The sequence below is a fragment of the Parasteatoda tepidariorum genome, chromosome 6 (assembly GCF_982258835.1).
Source record: "Parasteatoda tepidariorum strain Cologne lab strain chromosome 6, Ptep-v5.0, whole genome shotgun sequence".
Lineage (NCBI taxonomy): Eukaryota > Metazoa > Arthropoda > Arachnida > Araneae > Theridiidae > Parasteatoda > Parasteatoda tepidariorum.
In genome coordinates this window covers 13,659,539-13,678,676 of record NC_141760.1, presented here as the reverse complement: position 1 = coordinate 13,678,676, position 19,138 = coordinate 13,659,539, and the positions used below count along the sequence as shown (strand labels likewise).

General features: G+C 33.3%; 2 protein-coding genes across 2 annotated transcripts; both read right to left on the bottom strand.

The window, feature by feature from the left end:
- Nucleotides 1–115: 115 nt before the first annotated feature.
- LOC107441587 (uncharacterized) lies at nt 116–3,923 on the bottom strand. Its single transcript, XM_087166687.1, has 2 exons — nt 1,293–3,923; nt 116–524 (listed from the first exon to the last, which is right to left on the bottom strand). Exons 1-2 carry the CDS (start codon nt 3,099–3,101, stop codon nt 408–410), a joined length of 1,926 nt encoding a protein of 641 aa, XP_087022813.1. The 5' UTR covers nt 3,102–3,923; the 3' UTR covers nt 116–407.
- Nucleotides 3,238–18,510, bottom strand: LOC147807560 (uncharacterized). Its single transcript, XM_087166686.1, has 4 exons — nt 16,425–18,510; nt 15,606–16,230; nt 14,100–15,548; nt 3,238–3,331 (listed from the first exon to the last, which is right to left on the bottom strand). The coding sequence occupies exons 1-4, from the start codon at nt 18,508–18,510 to the stop codon at nt 3,238–3,240; spliced, it is 4,254 nt and encodes a 1,417-aa protein (XP_087022812.1).
- Between the last annotated feature and the right edge of the window lie 628 nt (nt 18,511–19,138).

Genomic DNA, 19,138 nt, shown 5'->3' with positions numbered 1-19,138 from the left:
TAAGGTCAGTGTCAACGGTGAATACGGGGTTACGAATTAACTACAAGAATCAGGTTTCTCACTAGTATGTGTTTCTCACTAGTACTCATAACAGTAATCTAATGAAACACAATGCTGTGTTTCATTAGATTACTGTTATGAGTAAAATTTTTATTACATATACAAGTTTAAGGCTTCTCTCCTCTATGAACACAAAGTGCTCAGTCAGATGACCTCTACGTGAAAAACTCTTTTTACACATATTGCACAGATAAGATTTTTCACTAGTATGAACATAACTGTGCTTAGACAACTTTAGCATGAAAAACTCTTTACATGTAGCACAAGAATACGGATTATCACCAGTGTGAACTAGTCTGTGTTTAGACAGATAACGTATTTGCGAAAAAACTTTTGTTGAATATACTTTAAGAGTAAGGTTTCTCACCAGTGTGAACACGACTGTGTTTAGTTAGATATCTTTCTCGTGAAAAACTCTTGTTGCATATACTACAAGAATAAGGTTTCTCACCAGTGTGAACATGACAGTGCAGGGTTGGCAAGATTTTGCCACAGGTGGAAAAAACCATGGTAAATACCGGTAAAAACCGTCCTGGCAAAAACAGGTTTTTGCCAAGCAAATTGGCAAAAAGTGGCAAAAACCTATATTTTCCAAGATGAGAGGACAAAAACACATTTTTGATACAAAATTATTCCTAAAATTGAAATATATACTACAAATATAAATAATTACAAAAAAATTAACAAAATTATTATTTCATAATTATTATTACATTATCATGTAATAATATATCATTTTAGTAGTTTAAAACATTATTGATTGGAAAAATTTGTGATTATTCTTTTTTTTCCAGTGAAATGAACTTATTTTAAATTAATATAACTATAATTTAAAACATAAAATATCTATCAATGTGTGTAGTTAATTATTGTACAAATAATAATTTTTCATAATAAATAATAATATTATGCAAATAATAATATTTATTTATTTGTAAAAAAACATTTATTTTAGGATTCTAAAATGAAAAGAGATCACAAACTTTCAATCTTTTAAAAATTATTACTATTATATTAATTATTAATATGTTAAAAATAATTTTTTCATGTAATGTATCAAAATTATTATTCCTTATGATTGATTTAAATTTGTTTCAAGTATTTTGTAATAATATTTAATCAGCAATTTAGATAATTTGGTTTTTGCCGGTTTTTACCAGTTTTTGCCGGTTTTTACCAGGTTTTTGCCACTGTCCTGGAAAAAACCCCTTTTTGCCGGCAAAAACTCCAACCCTGTGACAGTGTATATTCAGATGACTTTTTTGCGAAAAACTCTTGTTGCATATACTACAAGAATAAGGTTTCTCACCAGTGTGAACACGACTATGTTTAGTCAGATCACTATTTTGTGAAAAACTCTTATTGCATATACTACAAGAATAAGGTTTCTCACCAGTGTGAACACGACTGTGTTTAGTCACATGATTTCTTTGGGAAAAACTCTTGTTGCATATACTACAAGAATAAGATTTCTCACCAGTGTGAACATGACTGTGTGCAGTTAGTTGACTTTTTTGCGAAAAACTTTTGTTGCATATACTACAAGAATGAAGTTTCTCACCAGTGTGAACACGACTATGTTTAGTCAGATGACTATTTCGTGAAAAACTCTTATTGCATATACTACAAGAATAAGGCTTCTCGCCAGTGTGAATATGACTGTGTACATTCAGATGACTTTTATGCGAAAATCTCTTATTGCATATACTACAAGAATAAGGTTTCTCACCAGTGTGAACACGACTGTGTTTAGTCACATGATTTCTTTGGGAAAAACTCTTGTTGCATATACTACAAGAATAAGGTTTCTCACCAGTGTGAACACGACTGTGTTGAGTCAGATGACTTTTTTGCGAATAACTCTTGTTGCATATACTACAAGAATGAGGTTTCTCACCAGTGTGAACACGACCGTGTTCAGTCAGATGACTTTTTTTCAAAAAACTCTTGTTGCATATACTACAAGAATAATGTTTCTCACCAGTGTGAACATGACCGTGTGCAGTTAGTTGACTTTTTTGCGAAAAACTATTGTTGCATATACTACAATAATAAGGTTTCTCACCAGTGTGAACACGACTGTGTTGAGTCAGATGACTTTTTTGCGAATAACTCTTGTTGCATATACTACAAGAATGAGGTTTCTCACCAGTGTGAACACGACCGTGTTCAGTCAGATGACTTTTTTTCAAAAAACTCTTGTTGCATATACTACAAGAATAAGGTTTCTCACCAGTGTGAACATGACCGTGTGCAGTTAGTTGACTTTTTTGCGAAAAACTCTTGTTGCATATACTACAAGAATAAGGTTTCTCACCAGTATGAACACGACTGTGATGAGTCAGATGACTTTTAAGCGAAAAACTCTTGTTGCATATACTACAAGAAAAAGGTTTCTCACCAGTGTGAACACGACTATGTTTAGTCAGATAACTTTTTTGCGAAAAACTCTTATTGCACATACTACAAGAATAAGGTTTCTCACCAGTGTGAACACGCCTATGTTTAGTCAGATCACTATTTTGTGAAAAACTCTTATTGCATATACTACAAGAATAAGGTTTCTCACCAGTGTAAATATGACTGTGTATATTCAGATGACTTTTTTGAGAAAAACTCTTGTTGCATATACTACAAGAATAAGGTTTCTCACCAGTATGAACACGACTGTGTACAGTTAGAGTCATTTTTTGCAGAAAACTTTTGTTGCACATACTGCAAGAATAAGGTTTCTCACCAGTGTGAACACGACTGTGTTCAGTCAGATGACCTTTTTGCGAAAAACTCTTGTTGCACAAACTACAAGAATAAGGTTTCTCACCAGTGTGAACACGTCTGTGTTCAGTCAAATGACTTTTAAAGGAAAAACTCTTGTTGCATATACTACAAGAATGAGGTTTATCACCAGTGTGAATACGACTGTGTTCAATTAGATAACTGTTTTGCGAAAAACTCTTGTTGCATTTACTACAAGAATAAAGCTTCTCACCAATGTGAGCAAGACCCTGATCAGTTAAATGATTCTGTTGTGAAAAACTCATATTACATAAACAACAAGAATAAGGTTTCTCAACAGTGTGAACACAACTCTTCTTAGTCAGATGACTTTTGCATGAAAAAACTCTTATTATATACTAGAATAAGGTTTTTCACCAGCGTGAACGCGATTGTGTTTAGTTAGATTACTTTTTTGTGAGAAACTCCTATTACATAACTACAAGAGTACGGTTTCTCAGCAGTATGAACATAACCATGCATAGTCAGATTACTTCTATGGGGAAAAGTCTTATAACATATATGACAGGAAAAAGGTTCCTCACCAGTGTGAACAGGAAGGTGTATAGTCAGATGAATTCTTTGTGGAAAACTATTGTTATATATATTACAAGAATAAGATTTCACTCTTGTACAAACACAACTATACTTAGTCAGATAACTCTTAGGGGATATTTCCGTATCGCTATCTGTGACGCCCACTAGATTCTCCAAGGCGCGATTCAACCGAGGTCCTCTAATTAATGCCTTGAATAATAATGCCTATAATCATTTCGACAAACATTGTGGAAGTATCTTAGAGCACACAAACTAAAATCAATTAATATATTTCGCACATATTAATGCAAGATTTGCTATTTAACATGATGCACAAATTATTTCCTACCACATATAAGTTTTGATGATGGAGGCTCGGATTGTTTCGAATGAAGGATTGACAACTTCATGGATGTAGTATAGTGAGATGAGATCTTTGCTGAAGCTTATAGCTTTCTGATCCCATTAATAAGGCTCTAGCTGAAGCTAGATAGACAGCAAATACCATATGAAGGATGGTTAACTGTATATGACAGTGGCGTAGAGCAATACTCTCTATCCATGGCAACACTTTCCATTAAAAAAGAAGGAAGTTTGTAGTGCCGTACTGCACTGTCTTGAATGCCAGCCGTTTTATAACCCTAAACTTTGGCAATCAGCTGAAATGGGTGATTGCCAAACTAATTCTATCGCCAAGAGCTTGGATGACAAGCGACTATGGACAGGACGATTCCATAATACAAACGGACTTAGAAAATTTAGAAAGGGGAAAATGAGCTCGATATCGGGACCTGTGGTGTGTCGCTTTACACTTCTGGTTGTTATAAATCAACCTCAGGTGTATTTTGTTTTACCTCAGGAAATTATTTTTCAATCTCAGGTATATAATGTTATGCTTGTAGAGGTATATATTTATCAAACTGTGGTGTGTCGCTTTACACTTCTGGTTGTTATAAATCAACCTCAGGTGTATTTTGTTTTACCTCAGGTAATTATTTTTCAATCTCAGGTATATAATGTTATGCTTGTAGCAGTGGCGTATCTAGGGTATGGCAAGTATGGCGAATGCCATGGGCGCATTATTTCAAAAAGGCGCAAAATCAATCGACATCAACGATTATTTTTTTAATTAAAAATTTTACTAATTTTTTTTTCAAGTTATGGCAGAATTAAAAAAAGCATCCAACATTTAACCTTTCCTCGAGGGCTCGAAAAGAAGACATCGAGGTCTTTCGAGGAACTCTTTTTATAACTGGGGGAGTGAAATATGAAAGGGAACCGCTAATAATAAAAACAAAGTAGGTGGCGAGTGTTAAACAATTTTAACCTCCCACTGTTTTTCATTTTTTTAATAACTTCGTTTGAAAACTCATAGACCACCTCAGTTAGGGATAATAGGAGGGCCAAGGTTTCCAGCGCTTTTACATAACTCGAAAAGCGCGGGAAATCTAAGTTGTTATATTGGATTCACCGTATTAAAAGGAATTTAAACTTATTTTTTTCTAAAATGTAGCTTCTTATTGCTTCACGATACGTCAAAGCTGTAATAGAAAGAATTTAAGTTATCGCTGATAAAATGAAAAGACAAAATGTAAGCTCATTATTTATTATAGAAAATTACAGGGAATTTTATTTATTTTATTTTTTTAGTGCATTATTAATTTCATTTTTTCTACTAAAAACGAAAAATAAAGCACAAACTTAACGTGAAATTTTTTGAGGAAAACGAAAAAAAAAAATTTTTTTTTTCCAGGTATAAACGATGATAAAATAAACAGTTTAAACATGTTCATTCAGAAGGGTTATTCACGAGTAAGAGTTATAAATATTGAAGTTCCCAATATTATAAACAAGCAAGACATTATTTATAAGACTTTATTGAAACTGTAACTCAGAGTCAAACTATAATATTGCACAAGGGAAAAAAAAACACTAAAATAGTCACAAAAAATCATGGTTATATATAAAAGTAAAATAATTAACTTAATAACATAATTTAGATTACAAAAGTATGGAATATGTACTAGCATTAAGAATGTATATTGTAGAATTGTATTGAATGTGTATTGTAGTACTATGTATGATGTTATAGCTCTTGAGTAGCAAATATATAGATATAAGTCAATGCCTTTTTCCTCGGCAATACATAGCGTATTTGTTTAAAATCGTGTCCTTTTTTATAATAAGATGATAAAAAGAGAAAACAAATCCTAAAAATAATATTTATTGATTTCGTTTATCTAAAATAGTTTACTTAGACAGTCAATTAAATTTAAAATAATTTATTTGGAAAAAATGCTTTTCTACTTAGATTATTTGATATTATTTATGTATAATTGAAAATGCTATACGTTAAATATAAATTATAATAATATAAGCTGAATCTTTAAATTTAAAATATTTATCTATATGAAAAAATTAGTAGTACAACAGACTAAAAAAATGAAAGGCGAACGAAAGAAACTTTGGAAGTTCAAAAGTTGGTGACAAACGTAAAGAAATTTTTCTCCCCTTATCTTAAGGAAAGTGAGACCTCCAATTAAAAGAACGATTTTCGGGGGAGGAAATGAATGGAACCCCTTCAGGCAGAAAAACCAGATGGCCAGATGGTGATGACCAGAGGACAGAGAGATGTGAAAACCATGGGGTGTCCCAGTCTTGCTTAGACTAATTATTCTGTAGTGAAATGCTTGTAAATCTTAAATTTTATCAGGGGTTAAAATCTCTTTGAAAAACGTTTTCGGAATTTGCTGAATAGATTTCAAGTAGAGCCCCTTCTATAAATTAGCGTAAATTCTTCCTCAACAGGAGATTTTTACCACCCATGGTGGGAATCACCGCCACTAAAGTGTGAAATACTAAAAATAGGAGGTTCCTCTGATGACTCGCTCTACAAATAATTTAAACCAATGGAACGATTTAATAATGGATACTTTCCACTATTTTGAAAAATAAAGGGCAGGCGTTATAAGTAGTTAGGTGCTCATACAAAAAATTCTGCTCGTTTTAGTTAATGTTTCAAGATTTCAAATATTTAAAGTCTTTAGATTTTTATAATCTATTTTGATGCAGCTTCTGGACTTTTATAGTTGGTTCATAGATTTAAGAAAACAACGTGTACTACAAGGATTTTCTTTGATTGTAAGTAATCATTTCCTAAATATTTAAATTAATGCATTATACTTAAATTATTAATACCATTATATGCGTTCATTATATTTTCTAGAAATGATGTCGATATGCAGGGATGTAAGATTTCTCCGAAATATTTTATTAAGTGGTAGAGTTAAAAACTAAACCTTGCAAAATTTTAGATGATATTGGTAAAATTTGAAATTCTTACCACAAGGTAACTGGAGTAAAATTGTATTTCATGGAAAATTTCGAATTATACATACGTAGTGGCGGAAAATATAATTTTAAATCAGATTTACATAAACCAAGAATAAAACATCAAAACATAAATTTTGCTACCACTAGAAAGAAGTTCCCCATTAAGTTGCAAGTTAGCATCTCTGTATGTGTAGATCGAGTGGGACATTTGCTCCTTTTAATGCTATAAATTAGAATTTATAATATTTTTTAGTTTTTATTGTTACTGTTTTATGACAGTACATTTAATATGTACATAGATTTTTTGTATTAATAATTATATATTGTATAATTAAATACTCGTTAATGCATTATAATTATAAATAATATGTAATAAAAAAAGCAACGAATGTTAAAATTTCTAATGCTAGTGGGAATATATTTTCTTAATTTTCCTGAAAAATAATTGCGATAAGTAAATAATTTTGTGTTTATTACGTAACATTCATTACGTTCAGCAAATAGTTTCCAACAACCGATAAATGTTTCTCTTTCTATTCATAAATAGATAGATTTTGAGTTTAACCACTTGTTTTTTTTCCTTCTTTTCTTTGAAGGGTTATATTAAGGAACAATGCTTTAAGTGTAAGTTTCAATAATCCTTTTACTTACAAATTGATTTTTTTTAATTCATAAAGACATGTTTGTTTTGTACTTTTAAATTACATTTATTTAATATTTATCAACCTTTCTTCGAGTTATGGAACACGCTTCCATAGCATCTCGGGTGCAAAATTTTGTCATCTTTCTTTCCCCTATATCTTTTATTTTATTTCAGATTACAATTTTCTTCCCTTTTCAAAAAAAAAAGAAAGGAAAAATTAGATTAAATAATTACTTTTTTTTTAATTTTATAAGTCTTTTACAATACATATCACTTACATTATGTTTATATCACTACATATTATGTTACTTGAAAAAAAATCAATAAAGTAACAATCACAATAATTATTTTTCATTAAATAATTATCCTTATTTTAAGAATATAAAAAAAACAATAAGCATTTTAAATATTGAAAAATTAGACCTTGTTAAATAATGAAGTATACGCATTCTTATAATATATTTTCATAAAGATACAAAAAAAGCCCTCTTTTCCTCAAATATTCCAGTCACTTATATTTCTCTTCTTCCTAAAAAGCAAATTTTAAAGCTAATTAATTTTGATTATTTTTTAAAAAAAAGTTTTTTCCCCTGTTATACAGGTTGGTCTAAATTCATGTTGTTTGAATATGGAGTTAGGATTCCTGAGAAATAGAATTAAAAAAAAGTCGGATATTTAAAATTTGATTTCTATTTTGACTATTGACTATAAATTTGACTATTTGACTATAAATTTGACTATTTGATCAATTTCGCTAAAATGTAGTATTTTTTAAAACAATGTAAAAAATGTACATCTAACAATTGAATTTTTTTACGACTATTATAAATAAAATAATAAATATTTACGAAAAGATATTTTTTAATAAAGGACCTTTATAGTTATGGGAAAATTTTTTTAAAATTCGATTGAAAAGCTCTCAAGTTACTTCTCATATTGTGACTACCCCCAATACTTAGGGGTACAGAAATCCAAATCAGTCAAAAAAAATGGCATGTTTATTCAGAGAAAGTACGTTTTAGTGTCTGATTTCGTAACTTGAAATATTGTCCCTGCACTTATTAATTAGCATATTTTAAGTCACCTCCTTGAACCATTGACATGAGAAGAACGTGAAGATCTGATTATTATATCAAAAGTTATCAGGGTAGTCCGTTTATTTATTTATTTTTTTGCGCACCGAACGTCTACAAACTTGTGATTCAAATCTGTTTAATTTTTTTCTGCTTTTTCTCTAATTTGTTCCATTCTGATGCGAAGAAAATTTTTCATAATTTGATTTTTTTTTTTTTTGGTCCATTTCTTAACTTTTTGCCTTTTTTTTTTCACTGTTAAAAAATCAATTATTTCTAGATATTCTTTAACTAAGACGTCAACTTCCTCTAATTTATTTCTCATTAAAGAATGTATTATTGTCGCTATTTTGTCTAGAGTTCTGTATTAATTACTATATGTATATTTTTTCTTATTATCGGTTATTATATAATGTTTGTAAAACTTAATTATATTAAGACCATCGGTTTCTTGTAAATAAAAAGCTAACGAAGTTATAAAATTTGATTGTAGCTATTTTATTTGTAATTGTCATAACAAATCGTAATTATTTACACTGTGATCTTTAATGAATTTGTTATATCTCGATGATTTTATTGTTTTGGTATTAGCAAAGCATGATTATTTCTAAAAACAATTAATTTTATTCAGTTTAAATTTTAAAAATAATGGGTAATCATCTGGTTATGTTATAGTTCTTTTTTAATTCAGAGACATTTGTTGTGCGTGCGTATTTTTGTTTTTTAATTGTATTTGTTGCTTAATTAAACAAATTGTTAGAATTGTTATTGACAGTTGAAGAAACGCAAGAGAATCTTCTTTAAATATGATAAAGCAGACTTTTTTTTTATTTCTAACTAATGCTGATTTCGAACACACTTGAATGCATTATAATTAAAAAGAGATAATTTTATTGTTGCAGTTAATTTTTATTTATTTATTAATCTATTAAAAAAAATTGCGTTGCAATCTTTTTGGAAAATTTTATAAACGTTGTTGAACAGCCGATCCAATTGTTTGAGTTTGCGACTGCTGATGTCCAACTTCGTAGCCTTGTAATTTTGAACCCGATTCAGAAGACAAGAGAACGCCTGTATCGAGCATTTTGGAGAAATTTGCTTTCGCGGACCACTTTTTTGATTGAACTAATCCGCATTTGCGTTACATGGAGAGGAGGATCACGAAAGCCTCCCGCGGTTAGTCTGACGGCAAGGGTAACCAATGATCCGTCAAAGAGGATATTTTACGTCAGCACCGTGGTAGGTGCAAGCCGGATACGGAAATCGTGTCGAGCAGTCATCGCTGGGAATCGAACCCGGCTCACCTCGTTGGAAGGTGAATCCCCTGAGCCACCGCGGCTCTTTTTGCAATATTGCCAAAAGGCTTAAATACTTCAAACAACGCTTTTATTTCGCATCGCATAAAAAAAGAGATTATAAATATTTTAGGAAGGGCGCCAGTGCGAGATTTGCCATAGGCGCTTCCTTCCATAGATACGCCTCTGGCTTGTAGAGGTAGATATTTTTCAACCTAAGGTGGGCCATTTTACACTTCTGGTTGTTAAAAATCAACCTGAAGTGTATTTTCAACACTTGGAAAGGTTATTTTTTATTAGCGCATGTGTTCCATGTTCTACCTTAAGTTATTACTTCGTAACCTCAAGTATATATTTTTGTATTTTTAGAAGTATTAATTTATCAACCAAAGGTGCAACATTTTACACTTCAGGCTTATGTAGTTCAACTTAAATCTGTTTTTTATTTTTAGCACTTACGAAGGTGAGGTGTTATACGGACCACCTAGTTTATTAATTTTTAGACTCACTATATAAAAAATATAATATATATAAAGATATTATATGAAGAATAATGTATATCATTATATTTTTTTTCACTAGTAGAGAAACCAGTATCAACCTGAAATTTTTAATATTAAACCTTCGGCAGTAATTGCTTCTTTTGTTAAGCTATAAAAGAAAGTTTCAAATGCATAATTCTTCTATAATTTTAATAGATTGATTTAAATCATCTTAAAATAACACTCATCCAAATTCTACAGTTAGTAAAAATTATTTGTGGGAACTCATACTCGTATTTTTAGAAGATAGTTGTCTAAGGTGCTTGAATTTTTAAAGCTATAAAACTACAAATTTAAATAATTAGTCAGCTGAAATTCAAAGTACTTTTATTTAAGACTAAAATTTAATTTTTTTTTACAAACCAACAAAATTATTTTTAATGCTGTTTCCGCCTACATGTTGAAACTTGTAATTATTGGAACCTAAAAGAAGAAAAAAAAATATGAATTAGTAAGAAAGTCATATTAACAATAATAGTGGCAGGTTTTAAAATATTAGAATTTTTTTTTTTATGATTTAAATTAACTGGATGAAATTAATTTTCTTTTTCAAATAAATAGTATTACTCTTCTGCCATTTCGATTCAATCCTCGTAGCTAAAAAGCATGACATGTATCACAGCCACAAAATAAAATACACTGAAGACAGTATTATCATTAACAACATTGACAGAAATTCAAATATACAGGGTGTTTATAAAGTCCCGGACCCATTTTGATGTTTAATAACTCATAAAATAATAAAGATAGATTAAAATTAATAACATAAATGGTTAGATAGACTCAAAAAGTTTCATGACCCAAGTCAATGAACTTTCACGTGTGCCCCCTTCGTCGCACTTCGTGCCCCCTTCGTCGGATGTTATTGTCAATCACATCAGAGTTTCTTAAAAAATAGTTATTTTAATTTTTTTTAATCATTGTAATCAAGAATCAACAATCGTTTAATAAATTAAAATGTTAAAGTTATGTGCCATTTTTTATTGTTTTTTTTTTACACTCAATCGAATAGAACAAATTACAAGCTAATAAGGAGCATTTATTTTAAAGTTGTAAGTAATTTTATGTTAGGAAAATGTCTAAGAGAGAATGATTTGAAATATTACTTATAAAATAAGTTGAGTATAATATCTCCTATATAACTTATAATACCGAGCAGAATAAAACTGATAGTTAGTTATTACAAACACTTGTTTAAATATAAATACACATCCCATAGGATGAAATTCAAAATAATGCATATTACTTTCAACAATAAATGTTTTTATTTGCAATTGATTTTGTTCAATTCAGGATTAAAATTGCATACTATACTGACTTATTTCAAAAAATTTAAGATTTCCGAAATTCGCACATTTTTGAAGTAGGGAACCATGAACAGCTGCATGTAAATGCTCATAATCTTGAATCAAATAGTCATATGAACTTGAAATTGGATTTAATTTAATTCTGCTCAATATTCTAAAAGTAATGACAATCTGCTTAATAGTAAATAATTAACGTGGGTAAAATGCGAGAAAGAAACATGTAGTGAAAATAGCAGTTTTGTGATCAAACATGAAGAAGTGAGATAGTACAGTTTACTAGTTTTTAATTATCAAATATCTAGCAAACTATTGTTATCAACAATTACATAAATTCTGTAGTTTATTAGGAGATATTACTTTTTCTTTTAGGTATAAATTCAGAACTATTTCCTTGCGGAAGGCTTGCTAGTCTCTTCTTCTGCGCCGCTGCGCATGTGCTATTTACAGCCTAGATCAGCTCAGCAATATCAGGGAACTGTGGATAAGCCTTGTGTAAATATATATATATATATATATATATATACAGGGTGTCCCAAAAGGTCGTTTACAAACTTAACATGCTGGTCTGTCATGTCATGATAAACAAGATTTACATAGGAACTTGTGTCCGAAAATTAAAACTGAGACCGCTAGAAGGCGATAAGTGCAGGTTTGGATGAGGAGAAAAAAAATTATATCGATATCGGTGTTAGTATGTTTTTTATTATAAAACATCATTACATCACAGCAAATGCTCAAAATTCCTTCCATTCGCCACAATGCACGTTTCACAGCGTCGGCGCATGGATTCACGAACCCGTTCAAATTGGTCAGGAATGTCACGGACACGTGCTGCCGCTTCCGCGATCCTGGCGATAAGATCCATGTCCGATGTTACAGGTGTCTCGTACACTATGGACTTCATGTGTCCCCATAGATAGAAATCCAAGGGAGTCAGGTCGGGGGATCGCGGTGGCCATGGGACTGGTCCGCCTCTACCGATCCAGCGATTAGGATAAATCCTCTTGAGGTATTCTCGAACAGCGTAGCTAAAGTGGGCAGGCGCTCCATCATGCTGAAACCAGATGTTTCGGCGTGTAGCGGCTGGAACGTCACCCATCAGATCCGGCAAAACTCTTTCTAAAAAAATGCGATAGGTATTTCCGTCGAGGCGTTCAGGTAGAAGGTAAGGGCCAATCAACATGTCCCAACATAATACCAACCCAAACGTTTACGCTGAAATGTTGTTGATGTGCATGGGCACGTGTACATCTTGGGTTTTCATACTTGGTTCTTTGGGTGTGGTTCACGACACCATCCCGTGTAAAGCAGGATTCATCAGAAAACAAAATCCATGATGGAAAATCTGGCTGTGCGACCCGCTATTGCAAATACCAGCGTGAGAATGCAATGCGTTTGGGATAATCGTCAGCGCACAATGCCTGTAATGACTATATTCCATACAAATAATCACACCAGATTTTCATAATAATAAACTTAACTTTATTAAAAATTAAAAGAAACTAGTCATTATTTTTATACTCGAGCATCCAGCTCTTAAACAACCAAGGGAGAACCTCTCCCGACCAAGATAAACATACCTCTACCTCGATTCCTAGCATGCCCCCGAAGGGGTGACACAATGCGCCAAGTGCGCCTGAACGATCGCCAAACAGTTGCCAAACATTACACCTTTCCCCCTAAGATAATGATTATATTACACAATAATTAATCGTTAATCTGAAAATAAAAAAAACAACTGTTTGCGATCAAAAAATAATAATAATACACATTGATACATACGATAAACCTGATTATGCAATATTTCCAATGACAACCTAATAAGAATATTAAATACTAATACAGATGAGATATTCAAACTACTCATATATAAACTCAGTTTTCATTAACTATACACCGTAACGTTAGCAATCAACAATTCAATTCTACATAACCTTTTTTTTTTATAGAAAAAATAGTTATAAAATAATATCTAATACAAGAATAATTATCCACTTTAACTATAATCTACTGACACACAGTAATACTAATAATATTTAATACACACATTATTAATTAAACAATTATTACTACAAACCAAAATAAAAAAATATTTTTAAACCATAACACTTCAAAGATCATGTATAAACATTACAATTCAATAATTATATTTCCATGGATTTTAATCATATCTTAAAATTATGCATATAAACAATGAAATTTACTATTTTTCAAACACTAAATCATTCATTTTTTTCTTTTTGAATTATAAAGATCTTACTTTAAAATATGTTTTCAAATTAATTAAGCACTTACCTAAAATATCTGTTATTTTAAATTTATCCACAAGTAAATATCAATATAAGCATATAAACACTTAGAGTCTCTAATAAAAAAATATAAGAGTCATGAAATAACTTTTAACACTAACCGACCAAGTCTGCATTGACCTCGGCAGTTTATTTTATTTTTAATCACCTGAGATTGGGAGTCTGGAAAGGGCATCTGCGTTTTTAAGATTTCTTCGCGGACAGTGCTCGATTCTTAAATCATACCTTTGAAGGGCAAGCGCCCACCTTTGGAGCTTAGACGATTGGGGAGCATTTTTAACAATGAATGCCAGTGGGTTGTGGTCGGTCACAATTTTGATTGGGGAGCCAAATATCCAAGGCTCGAATTTCTTCAATGCCCATACTATTCCATAGGCCTCTCGCTCAATAGTGGGCCAATTCTGTTGAGATTTAGAAAACTTTTGGCTGGCATAACACACTGGTACTTCTGAGTCGCCTTTCCGTTGAGACAAGCAGGCACCTACTCCCACCTGTGAAGCATCAGAGTGGATGATGAAATGCTCGTTGGGGGTAGGGGTAATCAATTCCGTTGTTTTCGCCAATTTCTCTTTGAGCCGTTGGAAAGCAGACTCATGTGTTTCTCTCCATTCAAGCATCTCCGGTTGTTTTTTTCTCGTGAGTTCGGTGAGGGGGTACGCGACGTCTGCATAGTTTGGGATGTATTCCCTGTAGTAATTCGTCAGTCCTAGAAGGCTTTTCAGATGAGTTTTCGTCTTTGGCGATTCCAATTTTTGAATGGCTATTATTTTCTGCGGGTCAGGTTGATGTTTCCCTGATCCAATCACGTGACCTAAATATTTTATTTGAGGTTTCGCAAAAGAACATTTCTTCACGTTGATGGTAAATCCTAATAATTCTAATTTTGTAAAGACTTTTTCTAAATCATGAAGATGGGTTTCGAAGTCTTTTGAGAAAATAGCAATATCGTCAATATATGATCTTGAAAATTCTTTGAACTCTTTTAGTGACTTGTTCATAACTCGCTGAAAAGTGGCAGCGGCATTTTTCAATCCAAATGGGAGAACTTTAAATTGATACTGCCCACGGTGAGTTTTGAAAGATGTAAATTCTTTGCTTTCTTCCTCCATAGGAACGGCGTAATAACCTTTGAGAAGATCAAGCGTGCTTATTACATTGGCTCTTCCTATATTGTACATTAGATCCACTGCATCTTCCATCGGAAAATCGTCAGCTTTGGTAACCGCATTCAGAGCTCTATAATCAACACAAAGTCTGATGCTTCCATCTTTCTTGTTTACACAAACTACTGGGTGAGCTATCTCAGCTTCACTCTCCTCTATTAGTCCTGAACTTAACAAATCTTCTATTTCGGCATCAACTCTTGCTTTCAACGCTTCTGGGATCCTATATACATGTGGTTTCTTTCTTTCTACATTTGGAATTAATCTGATCTTGTGGGATTCTACTTTAGCCATTTTTACTTTTCCTGTAAATAATGCTTGATGCTGGTTGATGAGGGTCATTAAACTATTCTTCTGAGTTTTATCCAAATTTTCTAGATCTAAATTTCCTTCAATTTTTAAATACTCCAAAGGGGTTGATAAGTCTTTTCTTGGTAGAGTTATGACTTCTCCAAAATCTTCTTCATTTTCGAATATCACTCCAACGGCGTTGACACGAGCTTGAAATTTTCTTATTTTGTTGGAATGAACATGTTTTATTTTTCCATCTGGTAGTCTTACTTTGTACGAGTGAGGAGGAATAAGACTCACTATTTCTCCAGGACCACTCCATCTAGCATAAAGCTTGTTGTTAGAGTCCGGTATAAGTAAATAAACTAGGTCACCATTCTTGAAACTTTTTGGTACAGATCTTCGATTGAAATATTCAGTGTATTTTTGTTGTTTTCCACTTGCGATCAATTCAGCTTGTTCTGCAGCTTGCTCCATTCTTATTTTCAACTGTTGTAAGTATTCGACAGCTGATTCACTCAAATTTGGAGGAATGGGTATTTCACCAGACCATGATGATTTTAGCACTGCCAAAGGTCCTCTTGGCTGTCTTCCATACATTAATTGAAAAGGTGATATTCCAGTGGTGCAGTTGGGGATTTCCCGATAAGCAAATAACAGGAATGGGATATGCTTATCCCAGTTAGATGGGTCGCTCCTTATCACATGATGTAGCATCTGCTGTAAACTCCTATTCCATCGTTCAACTAGTCCATTGGAAGCACTGTATCCAGGGGTTGAAAATCTAGGATGGGCACCCAATCTTTCTTGAAATTCTTTAGTCAGTCTTGACACGAAATTTGTACCATTATCACTTGCAATAGTATGCGGGATTCCTGTTCGTATGAATATTTCGAGGAGAGCTGTGCAAGTAGCTTTTGCACTTAAGCTTTTCAGAGGAATGGCCTACGGCCATCTTGAGTGTTGATCTATAAGACATAAAATATATTTGTGCTTCCTAGCAGAGGATGGATCAATGGGCCCAATAATATCGATGTTTACTATTTCGAATGGCAGTCCAGGTCTTGCTACTGGAGTTATTGGAATTTTATCCGACCTTTTTCAGGGCTTCTTAATTGACATTCGCTGCATGTTTTACAAAAGTGTTCCACATCTTGAGAAACTCCTGGCCAGTAGAAGGAGTACCTTATTCTCTCTTTTGTCTTCCGCATGCCCATATGGCATCCAAATACCGAGTTGTGAGCTAGATCAAGTACCTTCTGTCTTCTACTTAATGGGAGAACTAATTGGCGTAATTTTTCTCCAAACAATTTTTCTTCATGATGCAAGAGTCCGTCCATAATAAAATAGTTTCCCTTCTTTTCCTTCGACAACTTCCAAGGCTCGTGTAGAGTCGGGCATGTTTGTTGTTCTAGTAACAGCTGTTTGGCTGTCGATACAGTAGACTCGATGGGATTGGCTGTTGCATTATCCTCTAGCCACTCCCCAAAGCTTGACTGGTTGCCAGGGGCAACTGATGCAATGCCCTTCTCCCTCTCCTCCACCTCTTCATTTCTCTCTTCTGTCGTATTTTGTTTCTCTTTTTCTGTTTCAGTAAACAAAACGAACATTTTTTCTTCTTCGTTCTGACGCCTTTCTTCTGCGATGTCGGAATTCATGTTCTTTTCTGGGGGGTTGATCAAAAGTTCATGTATTTCGGGAGTTAATAAACAAGGCACATTTAATTCATCCGTCACAGCAATAAAGGTATCCACTGAATTAAATAAGTTAGTTCCATCATTTCTTAAATAAATCGGCGTACGGCAAACTTTTGCTTCAATCTGTTGTCCGAATGCAGAAGTTAACAAAATTTTCCCTCCATGTCTCTCCTTTACATCCGGAATGAATGACGAATGTAGAATTGAAATCTGAGTTCCAGAATCGACGATTGCTTCGATTTCTTCGGAGTTGATAAAAATATTAACTTTCTGCAGGGGTTTAATAATGGTTTCTCTGACGTCACTCCGTAGATGAGATGAATCTACTTTCGCTACCACCACTTCTTCTCGGCTTGATACTTTATTCGAATTTCTTGAAATTTTTGTGTGATCCCTTTCATTTCGCTTTCCCGTCATTTCATTCTTTTTCTTTCTATCGGAACAGTCTCTCGCAATGTGTCGATAGCTCCCACAAATGTAGCATTCTCTTTGCCTGACGAAATTGTTTTCTTGTCTCGGATATTCTTTTCTCAGTCGAGGGGGAACATACTTTTCGGGTGAATATGTTGCTTCTCCAAATCTCGTTCGTTTTCCCTCACTTCGGTATTCATCAAAAGATTTTCTTCGCGCTGAAAAGTAAATATCACACTCTCTAGCTAATTCCTGAGGCTTCAACCATGTATTTCCTTGTCGTATTGTGATATGGGACGCTGTTTCTCCGTCTAAAGTTTGGAATATCTTGTCGGATATAATTAGTTCTTTAAGTGTATCAATATCTTCTGCATTTCTTAATTTACAGTAATAATCCCATGTTGCGGTCATTCGTGAAGCAAACTGGATGTGTGTTTCTCCTGAATATCGTTTTGCTCTTCTGAAATTTTCCAAACAGGTTTGGGGGGTCGGTTCATATTCCTTTAGAATCAGTGTTTTTACTTTTTGATAGTCCTTTAAATCTTCTCCTTTTATGTAAACAAGAACATTGACAGCTTTATCCCCAATTAATTTCAACAATATCTCTGCTTTGAATTCGTCCGGAACATTCTTATGTTTAAATGCTCTTTCGATGGAGTCGAAAAACATATTCCATGCTTCCGCTTTCTTCGGTACTGGAATCGTCAAGGTTTCTACTCCTTTTATCAGTTTATCCAGGGAAATTTCGCTTTCTCCACGGCTGTGTTGAGCGTCTGGGGTTGGACTTCTGCTTTCGATACTTCGTGTCGTTCGGATCTTCGCCAGCTGAATTTCGTGTTCTCGTTCTAATCGTATTTTTTCTTCTTCTAATTTCGCTTTTTCTGTCTCTTCAGCTCTCTTCCTGTTTTCTACTGTAGTATTTAGTATTTCTTTAACAAAATCCGGATCGTCTAAGTATTCCTTGCTATTTTGCAACATATGTTTCAGCTCCGTTAATTTCAGTTCCAAACTGGCTTCCTCACCTATCTCTGACAAAACTGTCAAGAAATCTTCTTTTCGTACGCTTTTGAACATTTTTCTCTCAGATCAGAATTCTCCAACTAACTTCTGATTCTACTTCCGAAATTGCTTTCTATAGGTGCAAATCTCTGGTGTTCGAAACGAGAGCGTGTTGTAATGACTATATTCCATACAAATAATCACACCAGATTTTCATAATAATAAACTTAACTTTATTAAAAATTAAAAGAAACTAGTCATTATTTTTATACTCGAGCATCCAGCTCTTAAACAACCAAGGGAGAACCTCTCCCGACCAAGATAAACATACCTCTACCTCGATTCCTAGCATGCCCCCGAAGGGGTGACACAATGCGCCAAGTGCGCCTGAACGATCGCCAAACAGTTGCCAAACATTACAATGCCTGTACTTTTTGGAAGTGGTAAGGGTGTTGCATGTCATCGTGCAGTATGCGCATTATGGTGGAACGAGCTACACCCAAGACACGTTCGCCTTCTCGGAGACTTCTTTGCGGGTTGACGGCATACTCCTGTAGCACGGCTTCCTCTACGACAGGTGTGCGTGTAGCACGTTCTCGACCGATGTGGCTACGTGCTACGAAAGCACCTGATTCACATAATCTGCGTTGCAATCGTCCAAACAAAACATGACCTGGCTGACGTCTGTTTGGGAAGCGCTAAA

Coding starts and splice junctions, on each gene's coding strand:
- LOC107441587 (XM_087166687.1), bottom strand. CDS start 3,101: ATGAGTTTTTCACAACAGAATCATTTAACTGATCAGGGTCTTGCTCAC. Junction 525..1,292: donor TGAATATACACTGTCACAGG/GTTGGAGTTTTT, acceptor ACCCTGCACTGT/CATGTTCACACTGGTGAGAA.
- LOC147807560 (XM_087166686.1), bottom strand. CDS start 18,510: ATGTTCAAAAGCGTACGAAAAGAAGATTTCTTGACAGTTTTGTCAGAG. Junction 15,549..15,605: donor AGTCTTATTCCTCCTCACTC/GTACAAAGTAAG, acceptor CAACAAAATAAG/AAAATTTCAAGCTCGTGTCA. Junction 3,332..14,099: donor TGGGCGCTTGCCCTTCAAAG/GTATGATTTAAG, acceptor TTTTCCCCATAG/AAGTAATCTGACTATGCATG.